This window comes from Puma concolor, chromosome A2 (assembly GCF_028749965.1).
Source record: "Puma concolor isolate L17-30 chromosome A2, mPumCon1.1.hap2, whole genome shotgun sequence".
Taxonomy (NCBI): Eukaryota; Metazoa; Chordata; class Mammalia; order Carnivora; family Felidae; genus Puma; species Puma concolor.
This window is the reverse complement of record NC_141668.1, coordinates 154,934,046-154,951,669: the sequence shown is the minus strand read 5'-3', so window position 1 is coordinate 154,951,669 and position 17,624 is coordinate 154,934,046. Positions and strand designations below refer to the sequence as shown.

At 46.0% G+C, this 17,624-nt stretch overlaps 1 protein-coding gene across 2 annotated transcripts in view; it reads right to left on the bottom strand.

Moving 5' to 3' along the window:
* SCAP (SREBF chaperone) overlaps nucleotides 1-17,624 on the bottom strand; it is a 70,477-nt gene that overhangs the window by 16,446 nt on the left and 36,407 nt on the right. For both annotated transcript variants that reach the window (XM_086698357.1, XM_086698358.1), the window contains exon 3: nucleotides 6,528-6,657. In XM_086698357.1, coding sequence (XP_086554483.1) covers nucleotides 6,528-6,657 — 130 coding nt within the window. The remainder of the gene's footprint in view (nucleotides 1-6,527; nucleotides 6,658-17,624) is intronic.

Below are 17,624 nucleotides of genomic sequence, written 5' to 3'. Positions count from 1 at the left end.
ATTCACTACCTCAGTTTGGGATCCCCAGTAGCAGACCCTAAGCTGGGTGGTTTATTTGGAAGGTACAGAAAATACAGGAAGGGGAGTAAAGGCAGGAACAAGGGAGGGAAAGCAGCCAACAAAGGGTGTTCCTGGACAAGTGACCTCTGTCGGTAATGGGGTTTAGCTGAGTCATCCCATCTGAAAGATCAGAGAGCTGAGGTATTACATACCAACCCCTGCAGCTACTGCTTGAGTGCTGCTCCCAGGGGGCATGAATCCTCCAGCACCTCAGGCCTTCACCAGAGATGCTCTGACGTATGAGATGCAGAAACTGGTGGCTGGAAAGGAGGCAGGCAGGCACTAAAATAAAAGGGTAGCCGGGATGTGGGCAGGGCCCACCACTCACTGCACTAGGCCCTATCATAATCACTACTGGACATTCAAGGGAGAAACAGACATGGAAACAGACACAACACATGGTATCCAAAGTGAGCAATGGAGGAAGCATAAGGGCCAGTGGATCCAGATGCCTGTGGGCAAAGAGGGCGGACTCCTCACTAGATGGAGGCTGTGGCAGGTAGTCTTCTAACACGGCTCCAGTAACCCCCACCTCCTGGTGCTCCTGCCCACAGGCAATCCCCCTGGAGAGAGGGCTACACCCAGCGACCTGCTTCTGGCAAACAGACTACAACAAAAGTAATGACGTGTCACTTCTGAGACTTGGTTACACAAGACTATGATTCTTGAGGACGTTACGCTGGGTGAAATTAGCCAGTCAGTACTGTACAATTCTACTTATATGAGGTACCTAAAGTCGTGAAATTTATACAGACAGAAAGAATGGCAGGTGGCAGGGGTATTAATGGGTACAAAGTTTCTGTTTTACAAGACGAAAAGTTATAGAGATGGATGGTTGCACAACATGAATGTATTTAATACCAGTGCACTATACACTTAAAAAGGGTTTAGATGATAAATTTTATGTTGTATTTTGCCACACACAAAAATAAAAATTGGAAGGAAAAAGGACTATGATTCTTCCTCTGCCCCCCTCTTTTGGAACCACCACTCTGATGAAGTCAGCCATGTGTCAGCTGCTCTGGAAGGTCCACGAAACAAGGAATTAAAGGGGCCCTCAGCCAACACCCGGTGAGGAATGAAGACCCTCAGCTCAACAGCCTGCAAGGAGCCTGTTGCCAGGTGGGTGCTGAGAGAGCCTGCAAGTCAGGTGTCCCCACACCGGGCTTGGAGAAGAGTGCAGCCTTGGCTGCCACCTTGAGTTCAGCCTTGGGAGACCGGGAGCTATGGGACCCAGATAAAAAAACCAAGGCCCAGAGAGACAACAGGATGTGTCCAAGGACACAGCTGACAGACAGTCGAGCCAGGATTAAAGCCAGGGCTGCCCAATTCTCAATCCTGTTGTTTCTCAACAGCCAGCATGCCTGGGTGGTTGGGAACCATGAGAGTTCCTGCAGGAAACAGATGGGAAGGCCCAACATGAGCAGTGTAGGAGGGGAGCTGAGGTCCTAGGGATCCCTGGGGTCTCTGGCCACCAGCACTGACAGTATGAGGCCCCTGACCAGGGCTCCTTGGAATTCCTGTGTCCAGGCTCAGCCAGCCACCACAAACATTGCAATGCTGCCCCTGGTAGCCTAACCAGCTCTGCGGCCTGCCAGGTAGGGCTTAGTGTGAAGTTCAGGTTTCATGATGACCTGGTCTGGGAGAGCCAGGCCAGTGCAAGAGACCTCAGGCTTGTTTTGTTTAAAACACAGTCCTTCCTTTACATGCAGACAGAGCAAACTCCAGGGAGTTTACCTTCACACTGACACACCCAGAAGCTCTCTTCAGAACATGACAGAGGACTCCTGTTAACTCAGCTCTTCTGGAAAACGTGGCTGCTGATCTGTCCTCCAGCCCTGGGCAGGTAAGCGGGTGTGGTGTGGTGGGAATGGCGGTCTCAGGGGACCCACCTGGGTTCAACTTCCAGTGTCAGCCCTGGCTGTGCACCTTGGACAATGGTGTCTACATTCTCTAAGCCCCAGTCTCTTACTAGGGAACAGGGATGGAGTCCCAGACCTCACCTCATCACTGCGAAGACCAAACAAAACAACACACATAACCATCTGGCAAAGTGGCCAAAAACAGGTCACTTATATGTAGTCACATTATCATGGCTTAAAACTATTATAATTGGATTTGGCATCTCCTGAGGATCTATCTCTCCATCCCTTGCACACCCCGACCCTTTCCCTAAGCATGGTCACCTCTGTCTCTAAGTTTCTCCAAGTTCAATACAACTGATCTTCTTATCGCCACTTTCCTCAAGCTGATGCTTCTGGGGGACTGGCTTCCCACTGCCCAATTAAAGTTGAAACCCCACAACCTGGGGTTCAACTTGGTCCCACCTTATCAACTATCATGCTCCAAGAAAAATGCCTCACTTTACACTCTTAGTCTGCTAAATAAGCCGTGCTGTTTCTCTATTCAACAAGAAGACTTTCTTGAGCATCTACTATGTTAAAATGTTGGACTATATACGTTTGAATGGAAAATGATCTCTAGTGGGTGGAAACAGAGCACAGAGGGGAGACAGGTCACGAATCTGCAAGAGAGCTGGGGAAGGCTTCCTGGAGACAGTGGCATCTGAGCTCAGGCTAAAGGATAAGGAGTGCAGGCCTGGTGCGCCCCAAAGGGCAGTCCAAGCATGTGAACTTTGGTCACCCTCCAGAACTTTGGCCAGATCTGATCAAGGACAATGACAACAGTGCTAGCCACAAACATGTGTCAAGTGCAAGTGATGGGCGAGGCACTGCACTAAGCCTTTGCATCCCTTCATGTAATCCTCTGACAATGTCTAACGTAGGTTTGATTATCATCCCCATTTTCTGAATGCAGAAACGAGGGAACAAAGGTATTAAGTAACTTGCCCAAGGTCACACGCGTGTGCAAAATGGAAAGTCTCTACCATTTCTGCTTTGCTCTTCCCTTCCGTTGGTAGAAACATCCCTCTTTCAGAAAGAAGTGTCCCTCTGAACCCAACAAGGCTACTGGTTAGTGATTCCAACAGAGGATGGGCCTAAGAGCACCAGGACCTGGCAGGGTGGATCAGAGTCCCCTCTGCAGGACACACAAAAGCAAAAATGAACACTGCAGCTGTCATCACACTATGGGGCCACTACAGCTAAAGGGGAGAAAGACGACTGTACAGAAAGCCACCTCCAGCATATGGAAAGACTTACAATTCAATAAAAAGAAATCCAAACAACTTCATTCAAAATGGGCAACACCTAAAAACACCAAAGAAAGATATGCAAATACAATAAACACGACATTAGTCATCTGGGAAACGCAAATTAAAACCATAGCGAGATTACTCTATACATCCATTAGAAAGCTTTTTAAAAATTTTGTGCCAAGAGTTTTATGGCCTGAAGACTGAACTTTAATGTTTGGGAATGTAAAAAATAACTTAAGAGGCTGACGGATGTGGAAAGAATGGCATTTCTCCTCCGCGGTCTTCCCCAAACCCATACCCCAGTCTAATCTAGAAAAAAACAGACAAATCCCACTGGAGGAGCACTCTACAAAATACCTGGCCGCCACTCCAAACTGTCAAGGTCATCAAAGATAAGGGACGTCTGCAAAACTGTTGTAGCCAAGGGAGGCCACAGGGAAAGTAACCACTAAATTTAATGTGGTGCCCTAAATGGAATCTTGGGACAGAAAAAGGACATTAGGTAAAAACTAAGAAAATTTGGTTTCCTTAGTTTTCCTTAGTGACAGTTTCTCAGAATTTCTTTGTTTTTGATAACCTTGACAATTTTAAGGAGTAGTGGTCAGGTACTGTATAAAAAGTCCCTCAAGTGGGATTCATCCAACTTCCCATAATTAGGCTGGGGTTATGGGTTTCTGGGAGAAAGACCAGAGGTAGAGTGCCTCACCTGTCACACATCAAGGGTATGTACTATCAGCCTGATCTATCACTGCTGACATTGACCCTGACCTCCTTGCTGGGGAGGTAACTGTCTGGTTCTCCACTGTAAAGTGATTCTTTGCTCCCTCTCTCCATATAGTATTCTTTGGAAGGAAGTCACTACGCATAGTCCATGCTTAAGGAAGAGAAGTTATATTCTAATCCCTTGAGGGAGAGTATTTACATAAATTATTTAGAATTTTTGCCTGGATTTATCTATTTTCCCCCATTTACTTAATCACATGAACTCAAGATATTTTATACTCTGGGTTATAATCCAATACTACTTTATTTTATTGCAAAATATCTTTTGTTTTCCAGCACTGGCCATTGGGAACTCTTTCAGTTGGCTCCTGTGTCCCTTTGACATATATTTATTTTGAACTGACATCTTTGTCTTCTCTTTCTAACCAGACAGATCTCCCCAGAAGCTGTGAGGCTCTACGTGTCCCCTAGATCATCCTGCTGGGTACACTGCAGAATGTAAACATATGCTGAATACAGGAATGAATGGAGGAATGAAGGATGTTCTGGTTCCTTAGTGGGCAGCAGGTGCTTGCATTGTTGTGCCCAGTGCCCGAGCCTCCTGATTTTCCTTTGGAAATGGTCCTCTCTTGTTCTAAGCCTAGTGATGGTGACAACTAGCTGATGAAGCCAGTCAACAAAGCACCACCTTCATCACAGGATTTGGGTTGGGGACAGGCAAGCTACCTCACTTAGATACAACCTGGCACCTTCTCGTCCTGCACTGGATTAGATATTGCAAGAACATAAGGCTCAAGCTGCTGGAGCTTTTAAGCAGATCAAGAGTGGAGCCAAAAGAGCCGAGAGGTGAACTCCTTTTGAGGCCCAAACCATAGTGTTCTTGAGTTCTAGGACTCTAAAAATTCCTTTTGATTACTCTGGTTTGAGCTGAGTTTTCTGTTCCTTATAACTAAATTAGTCCTTACTGCTCCTATATTGCTGGCCTGAATTTTTATCATGGATGGTCAGTGGAGGTAACAGAACTGACCCCTGACTTGCAAAACACTAGGTGACTGCACTGAGGCCTGGGTCCTTCTCAATCCTTCAAGGGGTGGGGGCTCCAAAGAGAGAGAAAACAGCCAATCTTCTGACTGCTGAGCCCTGAAGTTATTTGTACACCTACTTACTATCATCATCCCAGACCAATGAAGGGCATTAAGGAAGTTCAAAGAGCTCACAAACAAGTCACCTCCCCAACAGCTGTACCATTAAATACCTACCATGTATTATCAGGCCAACCGAACTCTTCTAGTCATGAAACATCCACAAACACAGACTCCCCTGTTGTGACCACAAACCATCAGTTCCACAATGTGGTACAACTGCTTCAAGAGATTAATGAAGGTAAAAGGTCTGAACCAAGAAGGTCCCATAGTGAGCCAATGGTCAAGCTGGTACATGAAGTTACAGAACCAGTTTCTGCCAGCACCACACCATGCTCCCTCTGACCTTCATGGACAGAGTCCCATTAAGCCAGATTAATATATGGCTTAACACACACCTATCTTACCAGCTATGTCTCTATTTCAGCAACAGTAGGGGCAAGTTTACAACAAGTTACCTGACTGCTATATTACCTATAAAGGACAGAGAGGAATGTATCATCATTGTCAGAGACAGGGCGGAAAAGGAAGAGCTCTGTTCCCCAGGCTTTGGTTTTCCTCCTCAACAATACACTCAGTCCAGCACAAATCCATGGGACCAAAGCACAATGTATGAAGGAAGGACACTTCATCTACTACCTGGCAGGTAAAAGCTTTCGATCTGGGCTAATCGAGCTTGTAAGATTTCCAAATAACGAGTCCAGCGTCACAGCGGGTTAAGTCCTCTACCTGAGACCCTCAGCTAGAGCAACCGTTACGTCCTCGGCTACATCAGTGCTCAACTCAGAGGCAATCAACTGAGAATACTATGGCCCAGAACAAGCAGGGACCTGGGGTCAGGAGTCCTGGAGTTCTGATCCAGTGCTGACCCCATCTATAACTAGGTAACTGAGGCACTTCATCACCCTGGGCCCCCTTTCCTAACTGTAAAAGAGATTTAAAAAACCCAAAACACAAAAACTCAACACTTTTTACCAAACTTCATTGTGAGGAGAAAATCAGACGTGACATCTGAAAACATGATGTGCACACTGATATATGAGACCCTGATCACAGAAAATTCTCTAAGGATGCTCCATGGCTCTCATGACCACTTGGGACAAGGAGGAGATGGCCTGCTTGCCAGAGCACTGCTTGGGCCCGGGTATGGTATATGAGCAGTCCAGGTAGGACTCCAGACCCATCTGGCCATAGCTACAACCACCACAGATCCCACCTGGCTGTTGAGGACAGTCACATTTTTGTGTCACTTGGCGTTTCCTTTCAAAAAAGGTTATTCATTAACTGTGTAATGAAGTATTTGTGGTGCCTTTGTAAAAGCTGTTCAAGTACATGTACCCACCAATCCGAAGCTGGCCACCCTCACTCTCACTCCCAGAACCCCTGCCTTGGCCAATTTCCACCCAACCCTCGGGGCTCTCCCCAGACACACACTGAGCACCTACCCACTCTGGCCGCTCACTGGGCTCCCCTGGTTTGTGGTCAGAGGCCACAGGTGGGGGCGAGTAGTCCTTCACAGGAGTGGTGAACTCCACCGGTCCTGTCCCTGGTAGGGGCAGTTTCAGCAGTGGGCAGCTGGGACGAACAAGAAAGAGAGAAGGGTTAGGACACGGCAGGAGCACAATCTGCGCCGAAATGAGTGACACAGGGGCCAGCACAGCCGCACTGCATTCTCCCTGCTGGGACTGTATGTGTGTGCACAGTATCGGAGTCATAAAACTTCGGAACTAGAAAGACACTCAGAAGACACCCAGATCAGAATATCAGAATTTTTCAAGCTCAGAGCACCTGGATGGCTCAGCCAGTTAAGTGTCCAACTCTTGGTTTCAGCTCAGGTCATGATCTTATGGTTTGTGAGATCGAGCCACATGTTGGGCTCAGAGCTGACAGGATGGAGCCTGCTTGGGATTCATCCTCTCTCTCCTCTCTCTGCCCCTCCCCACTTGCACACATGTGCCCATTTTCTCTCTCAAACTTAAAAAAAAAAAAAAAAGAAAAAAGAACTTTTCCAAAAAAAAACAGGATGCGTGGATGGCTCAGTTAGGCATCCAACTTCGGCTCAGGTCATGATCTTACAGTTCATGGGTTTGAGCACCACGTTGGGCTCTGTGCTGACAGCTTGGAGCCTGCTTCGGATTCTGTGTCTCCCTCTCTCTCTGCCCCTCCCCTGCTCGCAACTGTCTCTCTCTCTCTCAAAAATAAACATTAAAAAAAAAACTTTCAAGCTTATTTTTAGCCACAGAAACCTTACAAGGAAGTCCAATTGATAAAACAGACTGGATGAATATTTTTAGAGACATAATAAAGATGCTATAAAAAAAAAACAAAAACCTTGTCAAATTAAAAGTAAGACAACAATAAGAAACCGGGGAGGGGGGGGAAATGTATAAAAATCCAGAAGGAGGGGCGCCTGGGTGGCTCAGTCGGTTAGGCGTCTGACTTCAGCTCAGGTCATGATCTACCAGTTTGTGAGTCTGAGCCCCGTGTCAGGCTCTGTGCTGACAGCTCAGAGCCTGGAGCCTGCTTCGGATTCTGTGTCTCCTTCTCTCTCTGACCCTCCCCCACTCACACTCTGTCTCTGTCTCTCTCAAGAATAAATAAACATTAAATAAATAAATAAAAATAAAAATAAAAATCCAGAAGGATCCTGATGTACATTGCTGGGCAACTGCTCCAATTTAAAAAGACCACACAAATTGTATATAACACACTGAGAGTGTATTTTACACTAGATTTTACACTAGACCCACCACTCACACAGGAAAAGCCCTGGCCTTACAACAAAAAGCTGGCAAACTCATGTACGTTTTCATTTTGTGTCACGTCTCACTTTTTAACAAAACTTTTGTTTTTAATTTTAATTTACAACTTTGATACAATACATGTACAAACCTTAACTATCTGGTGCAATGAACTTTTACATAGGCACACACCTGGGTAACCGCTGCCTAGATCAAGCTATAGAACATTTCCAGGACCTCAGAAGGCAGCTTTGTGCCCTTGCCCAGTGAAGAGCACCCCAAACTACTATCAGAACTTCCATCACCATAAACTCGTTTTGCCTTTGTAATGACTTATACATAAAATCACCCATGCTATGGGTGTTCTCTTTTGTGACTGGCTGCTTTCACCTAAATTTTATCTGCTAGATTCATCCATACATATCAGATCATTCTTTCCCGTAGGTATGTCCTATTCCGCTGAATTATACACTACCCTGCATTTATCCATTCCACTGTCAAGGAACCTGCGGCTGTTTCCAGTTTCAGTTATGAAGAATAGAGTTATTACGGTCATTTTCATAGATGGCTTTTGGTGGCCATCAGCACTCATTTCTGTTGGGTGTGTTCCCAGAAGGAAGTGTTATTTTATAGTGTATGTGTTTGGCTTTGTAGAGAATACCAATTCTCCAAAGTAGCTGTACAAACGTATGTTCCCACCAGCAGTGTGACAAGAGTTCCAACTGCTCCAAATCCTTGCCACCTCTTGACACTGTCAGGCCGATTAAATGTAACCACGTGGAAGAGGACGTAGTGGTATCTCCCTGCAGTTTCAATGTGCAGCAATGTGGAAAATTCTTTCATATGCTTGCTGGCCATTCAGACATAACCTCTTGTGAAGTCCCTCTTCTGTTTAATTGGGTTGGCTGTCTTTTCCTCATTGATTTTTAGTTCTTTATATATTCTAGACAGGAGTACTGAGTCGTCCTCACAGCTACACATTTCCCTCGTAGTACGACTATCACAGCATCCCATTAGATTTGGTATTTCGTGGGGTGCATGGGTGACTTAGTCGGTTAAGCGTCCGACTTCAACTCAGGTCATGATTTCGCGGTCCGTGAGTTCGAGCCCCGCGTCGGGCTCTGGGCTGACGGCTCGGAGCCTGGAGCCTGCTGCGGATTCTGTGTCTCCCTCTCTCTCTGACCCTCCCCGGTTCATGCTCTCTGTCTCAAAAATAAACGTTAACAATAAAAATTAAAAAAAAAAAAGATTTGGTATTTCGGGTCTTTGTTTTTGTCCTCACCTCAAGGTATTTTCTGAATTTCCCTTCTGACTTCTTGACTCATTGGTTGTTTTAGAATATCCTGTTTAACTTCCACCTACTTGTGAATTTTCCAGTTTTCCTTCTAGTATGTTTAGTTTCATTCCCCTGCGATTGGAAAAGATATTCTGATTTCAGTCTTCTTTAATTCATCAAGACTTGTCTGTGGCCTAACGGATGGTCTATCCAGGAGACTGCTCCGCGAGCACTTGAGAACATGTCTTCTGCTGTTGCTGGGTGTTCTCTGCATGTCTGTTAGGTCTGGCTGGTTGACACTGTTGCTCAAGTCCTCCGTTTCCTTATCTTGCTGTCTCTTCTTGTATCTAGTACTGACAGCACAGAACTGAAATATCCAACTATAACTGTGGATTTCTCAATTTCTCATTTCAATTCTGTCCGTTTTTGCTTCATTTATTTTGTAGCCTTGTTATTAGGTGTGTGAATGTTTATAACTGTGATGCACTCTTGCTGTACTAAAGCATTTATCAATATGTAATGTCCTTTATTTTGTTACCTTTTAGATGTTGTCTGACAATCATAGAGCCACTCTAGGTGTCTCTCTGTTACTGTTTGGCATGGAATATATTTTTCCATCCTTACTTTCAACTTCTTTGTGTTCTTACATCTCAAGTGTACTATGTATCTGAAGTGTCTTGTTGACAGTATATAGAGTCTTTGTAAATTTAATCTGCCAATGTCTCTCTTATTTTTTAAAAATTTTTTATGTTTATTTACTTTTGAGAGAAAGAGAGAGCATGAACGGGGGAGGGGCAGAGAGAGAGGGAGACACAGAATCCGAAGCAGGCTCCAGGCTCTGAGCTGTCAGCACAAAGCCCAATGTGGGGCTCGAACCCACAAACCGTGAGATCATGACCTGAGCCAAAGTTGGACGCTTAACCGACTGAGCCACCGAGGTGCCTCTCTCTCATTTTTTTTTTTTTAAGTTACTCATTTTTTTTTTTAACGTTTATTTATTTTTGAGACAGAGACAGACAGAGCATGAATGGGGGAGGGGCAGAGAGAGAGGGAGACACAGAATCGGAAGCAGGCTCCAGGTTCTGAGCCATCAGCCCAGAGCCCGATGCGGGGCTCGAACTCACGGACCGTGAGATCATGACCTGGGCTGAAGTCAGACGCTTAACCGATTGAGCCCCCCAGGCGCCCCTCTTATTTTTTTTAATGTTTATTTTTTGAAAGAGAGCGCATGTACAAGCGTGCCAGTGGGGGAGGGGCAGAGAGAGAGAAGGAGTGGAATCTCAAAGAGGCTCTGCAGCCAGCACTGTCAGCGCAGAACCCAGTGCGAGGCTCGATCACACCAACCGTAAGTTCATGACCTGAGCTGAAATCAAGAGCCAGACACTTAACCAAACCACCCAAGCAACCCCAATGTCTCTCTTAATAGAAGAGTTAAATCCACTCCCATTTTATGTGATTACTAATAAGGAAGGGTTTACTTGTGCCATTTTATGTCTTGTATGACTTTTGTTCCTCAATTCCTCCAATTGCTGCCCTTTTTTGTATTTGGCTAATTTTTTTATGTGCCACTTTGACTCCCTTCTTCTTTCATTTTCTGTATTTTCAAGTTACTGTTTGGTTACCATAGGGATTACAATTATTATTAACAACTTACAACAACCCAGATCGAATAGCATTGTTAAAGAGGGGTTCTGCAGATGTGAGCAGGCAGGAGAAAGATCAGTGACCTTGAAAATAAGACAGCTGAAATTATCCAGCCTGAGAAGCTTAGTTTCCATAGTATCTAAACACTTTGCTATATATCTGTTTCTTCCCTTCTATATTGTTATTGCCACAGATTACGATTTATACATTGTATGCCCATCACTACAGATCTAAAATTACTATTCAGTGCCCCTGCCTTTTAAATCATAAAAGACAGACGTTACAAACCAAACCAAAAATATAAAAGTCTGGTTATATTTACTAGTGTTACTTTTATTTATGGTTTCAAATTATTGTCTAGTATCCCTTCACTTCAGCCTGAAGGACTTGCTTTAGTGTTTCCTGTAGTGCAGGCCCGCTCAGCTTTTGTTTATATGGATATCTCTATTTCTCCTTCATTACTGAAGACTAGTTTTGTAGAATATAGGATACTTGATTTTTTTCATTCAAAATTTAAAACGTTTTCTCATTGCCTTCTGGCCTCCATGGTTTCTGAGAAGAAATCAGCTGTCAATCACATGGAGACTCCCTTGTACATGAACACTGGCTCCTCTCTCGATGCTTCCAAAAACCAAGGTTCAGCTGTTTGGAGACAGGCGTCAAAGGCTGTCTCTGGAGATTCAGCTAAGGTTCTGCTTTGGAAAGCCCTGCACAACACAGACTAACCTCTGGGCTCTGAATGTGGAGAGGAGTCTCGGGGCCCAGAGCTAAGAATGATGGAGCTTTAGCTTCACCACAAGATGAAAGCAGGCAGTACACTCTACATCTACATTCACTTTCCATACCACAGCTGCCCAAAACACACTGACTGAACCAAAGGCAGCCTGCTTCTCAAACTGTGAATTAAAAAATATCTGTGAATTCCAGGAGTCTAAACATGGCAGCAGGAAGAAAAAGAAGGGCAGCACACTCCAGAGCATCCAGCTTTCTCAGGATGAAGTCTACAGGCCTTGAAGTTCTTCGAAAGGCTCCCAGCCATTCCCCAACCTTGCCTCGGAGTCACACAACTGCTCTCTTGCTTCTGAGGCTCTGCCCCTGCTGGAACACACTTGCCTATTCTTCTCCTAGATAACTCACCTTGGCGGCCTCACTTGCAGTACCACTTGCTGTAGGAGTCTTTCCCCAAATCTGGGTTGGGGCCCCTCCTTCTGTGAGCTACCAAAGGACCCTACACTCACCCCAACATGGTTCTTACCATTGGCAGCGGACCTGCCTGTCTCTGTCTCTATACTAGCCATGGTTCCTCTCACTGAGCACCTACTATGTGTCCGGCACCAATCCAAGTGCCTTCCATCTATCTGCTCATTTAAGCCTCAGCACAACCCAGTGTGACATGCAGAAGCTATATCCTCACCAGAAGGTGACAAAACCAGGATGTAAGCACAGGCATCAGAGTCTGTGCTCTTAACGTCACACTCTAATACCGTGTATTGCATTCCTGTCTTGTTAAAAAACTGAAACATCCACACATTCCTTTTAACATAGGCAAAAGAAAAACACGCAAGAAAAAGAGTCTACAAACTTGCAAAATGCAAGGGAATAATCATCATCCACAGCTACCAAATTCTAGCCAAAAGGAAAACTTGGAAGAAAACCGTCAGGTAATTTTCAAAAGTAAAAACACTCACTTTTCCAAGGTTGGAAAACAGACTAGACATTTAAAGAAAGAAACTGTCTGGAGATTTCTACAACCACCCCCATGTTGCTTCCGCAAAACTCGTTTCTAAGACCAGATTATATCTTGGCTTGGCCTGATCTTACAGGGGCAAAGGAAATGAACCAGGTCTCCAAAACCTCCCCTGCCTTTCCTGTCTCAGCTCCACCCATCCAGCTGCTCAGGCCAAGCACTTTGATCTTGATCCTCTTTTTCTCATATTCCACATCTGGTCTTCAGACAATCCTGAAGGCTCCACCTTCAAAATATATCCAGACACCACCACATCTCACCACCTCCAGACCTTCCGCTTAGACTAAGCAACAATCACCTCTCACCTAGAGCAATGAATGCACTAGCCCAGCTAGACTCTCCGCTTCTACCCCTGAAATCACTTATCCCTTAATCAAATATGGAACTAAAATCTCCAATCTCCACCCCACCCAGCCCACACACCACCTGCTACCACGCCTGTATGGCCTGCTCCCCACATCTGGCCGCCCAACACATCCCCAGAGGCTGCTGCCCTCCCCTTCTCCCTTCTAGTCTTACTTCTGGGCATGCTGGCTCAACTTCCAACTGTTAGCATCTGCATCTCTCTCGCTTGAGACTGTTCTGTTGCCGCTGGAGGCCTCTCTGACTAAGCGGTGGGAACTGATGCTGGCTGGAGGCAGCCCTCAACCAGTGGCTGATGTTGTGTAGATCAGGGGTTGGGAAACTACAGCCCCTGGCCTGTTTCTGTGTGACCTGTGAGCTAGGAATGGTTTTTACACATTTACAGGGTTACTAAAAAAACAAAACAAAACTACGTGACAGAGACCGTATGTGGCCTTACCAACTGGCCCCGTAGGGAAAGAGTCTGCTGACCCTGGCACAGTCTGGCTCCCCCACACCCAGGTGACGAGCTCTGAGGTGGACGTCCTGCACCATTTCTCAGCATTCCCCAGTGAGATTACACAGCTTCCTGTGGTGGTAAGTTGCTGGATGATGCTCCTTCCCATTTCACTTTTCCACCTTCCTACCAGTGCTCACTTCATTTTACACATTAGCTACATGTATGTACTCAAATCCTTGTCTCAGGGGAGCCCAAAACGAAATGGCTCCCCTTGCCCTCCCCAAGGCCAGCCAAATTCCTGCTTGTCCTTCAGGGCAACACAGCCTTTGTATTCCTCCAATCACAGGCAGGTAGGCACATGTCTTCTGTTCTCCATGGCAGCCTGCAAACACTGATCCTAGAGACTTCTCATCTGCATGATTAATATAAGAAATGTACAGGGAGGGTCCATGCCATTTTAATTTCTGCATCCCCAATATCAGTCACATAAAAGATGTTCAGGAAATGTTCAGGATTATTTATCTACCAGATGTTCCATGCGCGAGGCTGGCTTCATAACCCATATGGCTGCACAGGACTCCGCGCTCAGAAGGTCTCGGCGCTTGGGGTTTAATGCTCTGCAGTAGCTCTATGGAAATTCTCATTTATTTATTTACTTACTTATTTATTTTATTCTCAAGTTAGTTAACATACAGTGTAGTCTTGGCTTAGGAGTAGAATCCAGTGATTCATCTCTTACATGTAACACCCAGTGCTCATCCCAACAAGTGCCCTCCTCAATGCCCATCACCCATTTTCCCCACCCTCCATGCCCATCAACCCTCACTTTGTTCTCTGTATTTAAGAGTCTCTTATGGTTTTGCCTTCCTCTGTTTTTACCTTATTTTTCCTTACCTTCCCCTATGATCCTGTTAAATTTCTCAAATTCCACATATGAGTAAAATCATGTGATATCTGTCTTTCTCTTATTTCGCTTAGCATACTACCCTCCAGTTCCATCCACGTTGTTGCAAATGGCAAGATTTCATTCCTTTTCATCTCTGAGTAGTATTCCATTGTATATACATAATTTGGCTATTGTTGATAGTGCTGCTATAAACATTGGGGTGCATGTGCCCTTTCAAATCAGCATTTTTGTATGCTTCAGATAAATTCCTAGTAGTGCAATTGCTGGGTCACAGGGTAATTCTATTTTTAATTTTTTGAGAAATCTCCTGTTTTCCAGAGTGGCTGTACCAGTTTGCATTCCCACCAACAGTGCAAGAGGGTTCCCCTGTCTCCACATCCTGGTCAACATCTGTTGTTTCCAGAGTTGTTAATTTTAGCCACTCTGACCAGTATGAGGTGGTATCTCATTGTGGTTTTGATTTTTATTTCCCTGATGATGAGCGATGTTGAACATCTTTTCATGTGTTTGTTTGCCATCTGGATGTCTTCACTGGTATGGAAATTCTTAATAAATTTATCTTTAAACTTGCTTTTGAAGTGAAGTCCATCACAACACAGCATGTGCTGAGGGTACGGACTGTAGGCTCACCCATAGTCCCTCCTCCCTGGGACAGGTTCTTGACCACCAGCTCCTCTGCCCTCTCATATCCCAGGACCTGGCCCTGCCCTTCTTGTCCATATATCCCTTTTGTTGCCACCCTGGCAGGGGCCTGAATATAAAAACAAGGGGGCTTGGGGTCAGATGTACACATCACGTTGTGTCTTGGGGCAGGGTGAGGCGACGGCCATCCCCTGGGCCAGGGTGGGCTTTTGGATGGGGAGGGGGGACCTTTCAACCACTCCCATGCAAGTATATTTAGGACCTTTAATGGTCCTTTCCCCTGCTTCTTGACCAAGCTTCCGTGCACTGTCCTGTTGCCCTGCATCCCACAATTACACGGATGCTACTGGCTCTAATCTCAACTCCTCCTCACTCCCAGTCATCTAGGATGGAGGTTCAGGAGATGCCGAAGACAGATGGAAACATCAGCCTCAGAAATGACACTCAGAGATGTTGCACAAGGCACTTATCTGGAGGCATCAGGGTGGGAGATGTTTTCTCTCTTCGCCTCTCAGGGGAGAACAGTACAGGGCTAGAGGTGGGGTAGCAAAAGACTAGAAGGCGGTATTTCTGAGATCTCCTGCCCTTTCCTGCTTGAGGAAATTTGGGGTGGTAAAGGAGTCTTTGATCTCCCACAGGCATTTCAGAACTTTTCCAGAGCTTGTTTGTGAGGCCAGGAGTTAACTTCTGCTGGGGGGAGGCTTTGGCTCTGGCATGCTGAACAGGTCAGCATCCTGGAGCAGCTGCAGGAGCTGGTCCCTTGGGCTCTCAAGTGCAGGCTTCAGGGCACAGACGAGGGGTGCTCTGGGACTCATTCTCAGCTACCCAGCTGGCTCTCCAAAGCACAATTGCACATAAGGCTTCAGTTACTTAGATTTCTTTCTTGATCACAAAGAGAATATAAATGTGTCTACACTGACCACATGGGCGTAGAAAGAAGGAACCTTTAAAACAGGACCCTGTATGCACACTTCCCAAGGACTCATAGTGATCTGGGGAAACTTGAGATGTGGGGAGATGGGGGGAGATGGGGGGAGAGGTGGACAGAGACCATGCAACGGAGATGTGCAGCCTCAGCTCAAAGGTACTGCATTCTGCCAGAGAAAATGGACGAGGAAAGGGGCCAAGCCTGCTCTGGAATACCCACATAGTTTGCAAGATTACCGTCCTTCATGAGGTTTAGAATGGCCTCACTATGATTTAACTTGCTCTCCAAATGAAAATCACCATGTCTAGCCATGAGCAGCAGGCTGTAGGATCAACAAGTGACCCAGTGACCCTCACGTTGACCTCTGTTCTGCACACAGGCAGTCCGCTAGCCTGATACTCGAGCACTCTCTCTTCACCCAACAGTGCACCCACCACATCCCAGGGCGCAATGGGAGCAACGGCGCCCTCTGCCTTGCTGGGCTGCTGCTGGGCCACACCCTCAGGTCCTGATGGCCTAACCTCTAGGAAATGTGAAGACACCTCTTGCCAGTGTCTACGTGCTGCAAGTTTCATCAGATTTTCCTGGAGGAAAAAGCATTCACTGTTCCCAGGGTGGTCCAGTGCTGAAGAATGGGGTCTACAGCTCAGGTGGCTGCCAGATCTGAACAAGGACATCAAGTGCAGGGGCCCTTTGAGTTCAAGCTGCACAAGGGTCTCATTCCAGGAACAATACAAGATGAACAACTAAACAGAATCTAGGTATCTAATGAAACTACTAAATGCTATTACTCACACTCTGTTTTCTGCAGGCAACCCGAGGCTCTGAACAGAAGCAGGAAGCTGCTCTGCAGAGGGAAGGTTCCCGGGTCAGAAGAGGACACGGAGGCTTGTGCCCTGAGTCCACAACATCTCATCTCCTGCCCCAAAAGACCCACAACCCGTGGATTCTCTGATACAAACTTTATCATTTTTGGAGGCTAACAGACTTCATGTAGCCTTGGAAAATGTTTCCTAAGCCAATCAGATTTTAAGGAAAGTTGTTAAAAAACTCTTTTGAGATAACTCGACAAAGATGTTGGTTTGAGAAAGTAAGTACACAGCACTAAGAATGGGAGAGTACAAGGCTGATTTTTCTCTTCAAAGAAAAACTTTGGACTGCAAAGACATGAGGAAACTGTGGTGCCGTCCGAGGGCGGGACCAGAGGAGGTAGCAGGTTCTTGGAGGGGCTTGCCGGGATACTCCCTTCCCTGCCCATTTGCTGAACGAGCTGACTGATGACCTTAAATGATGAAGACGAAGACACCACTTACTCTTCCCGCAGGGTTCAGCTCAGAGGCTCTCCTCCAAAGAAGCCTCCCTGACATTGTCTCCCTTTGCCCCAAGGCCAGGTCACATCTGCTGGGCACAATATCCAATGTCTTGGACCCACAATTGTGCACTTCTGAGAGAAATGATGTGTGCATCACTGGTCTGGCATAGTGCTTGGCATTTATTATGGCCATCTTTTGTTTTTTTAAGCTATCTTTATTGAGAAAACCCAACTTTGTGCTCTCTCCCCAACTTCTGTTATATAGGGCTACTGCCTCAAAAAGACTGTTCTCTGTCTAGGCAGATCCTGCCAGGCCCTAATCCTGGCCCACTGCAACTGAGACCATCTCTCTCAGGCTTCTTGTTCAGAGAGCAAACATCTTGCAATGAAAGCTATCAGCACCAAATAGTATTCTTCAAAACGTTCCTATCACCTGGGTGAAGTAGAGAAAGTACAGGGCTTTCCACAGGGACCTGCCAGTCATAATATTTACCACTTACCAGCTCTCCACACTAGTTTAATCACCCTTAAAAAAAAATCTAG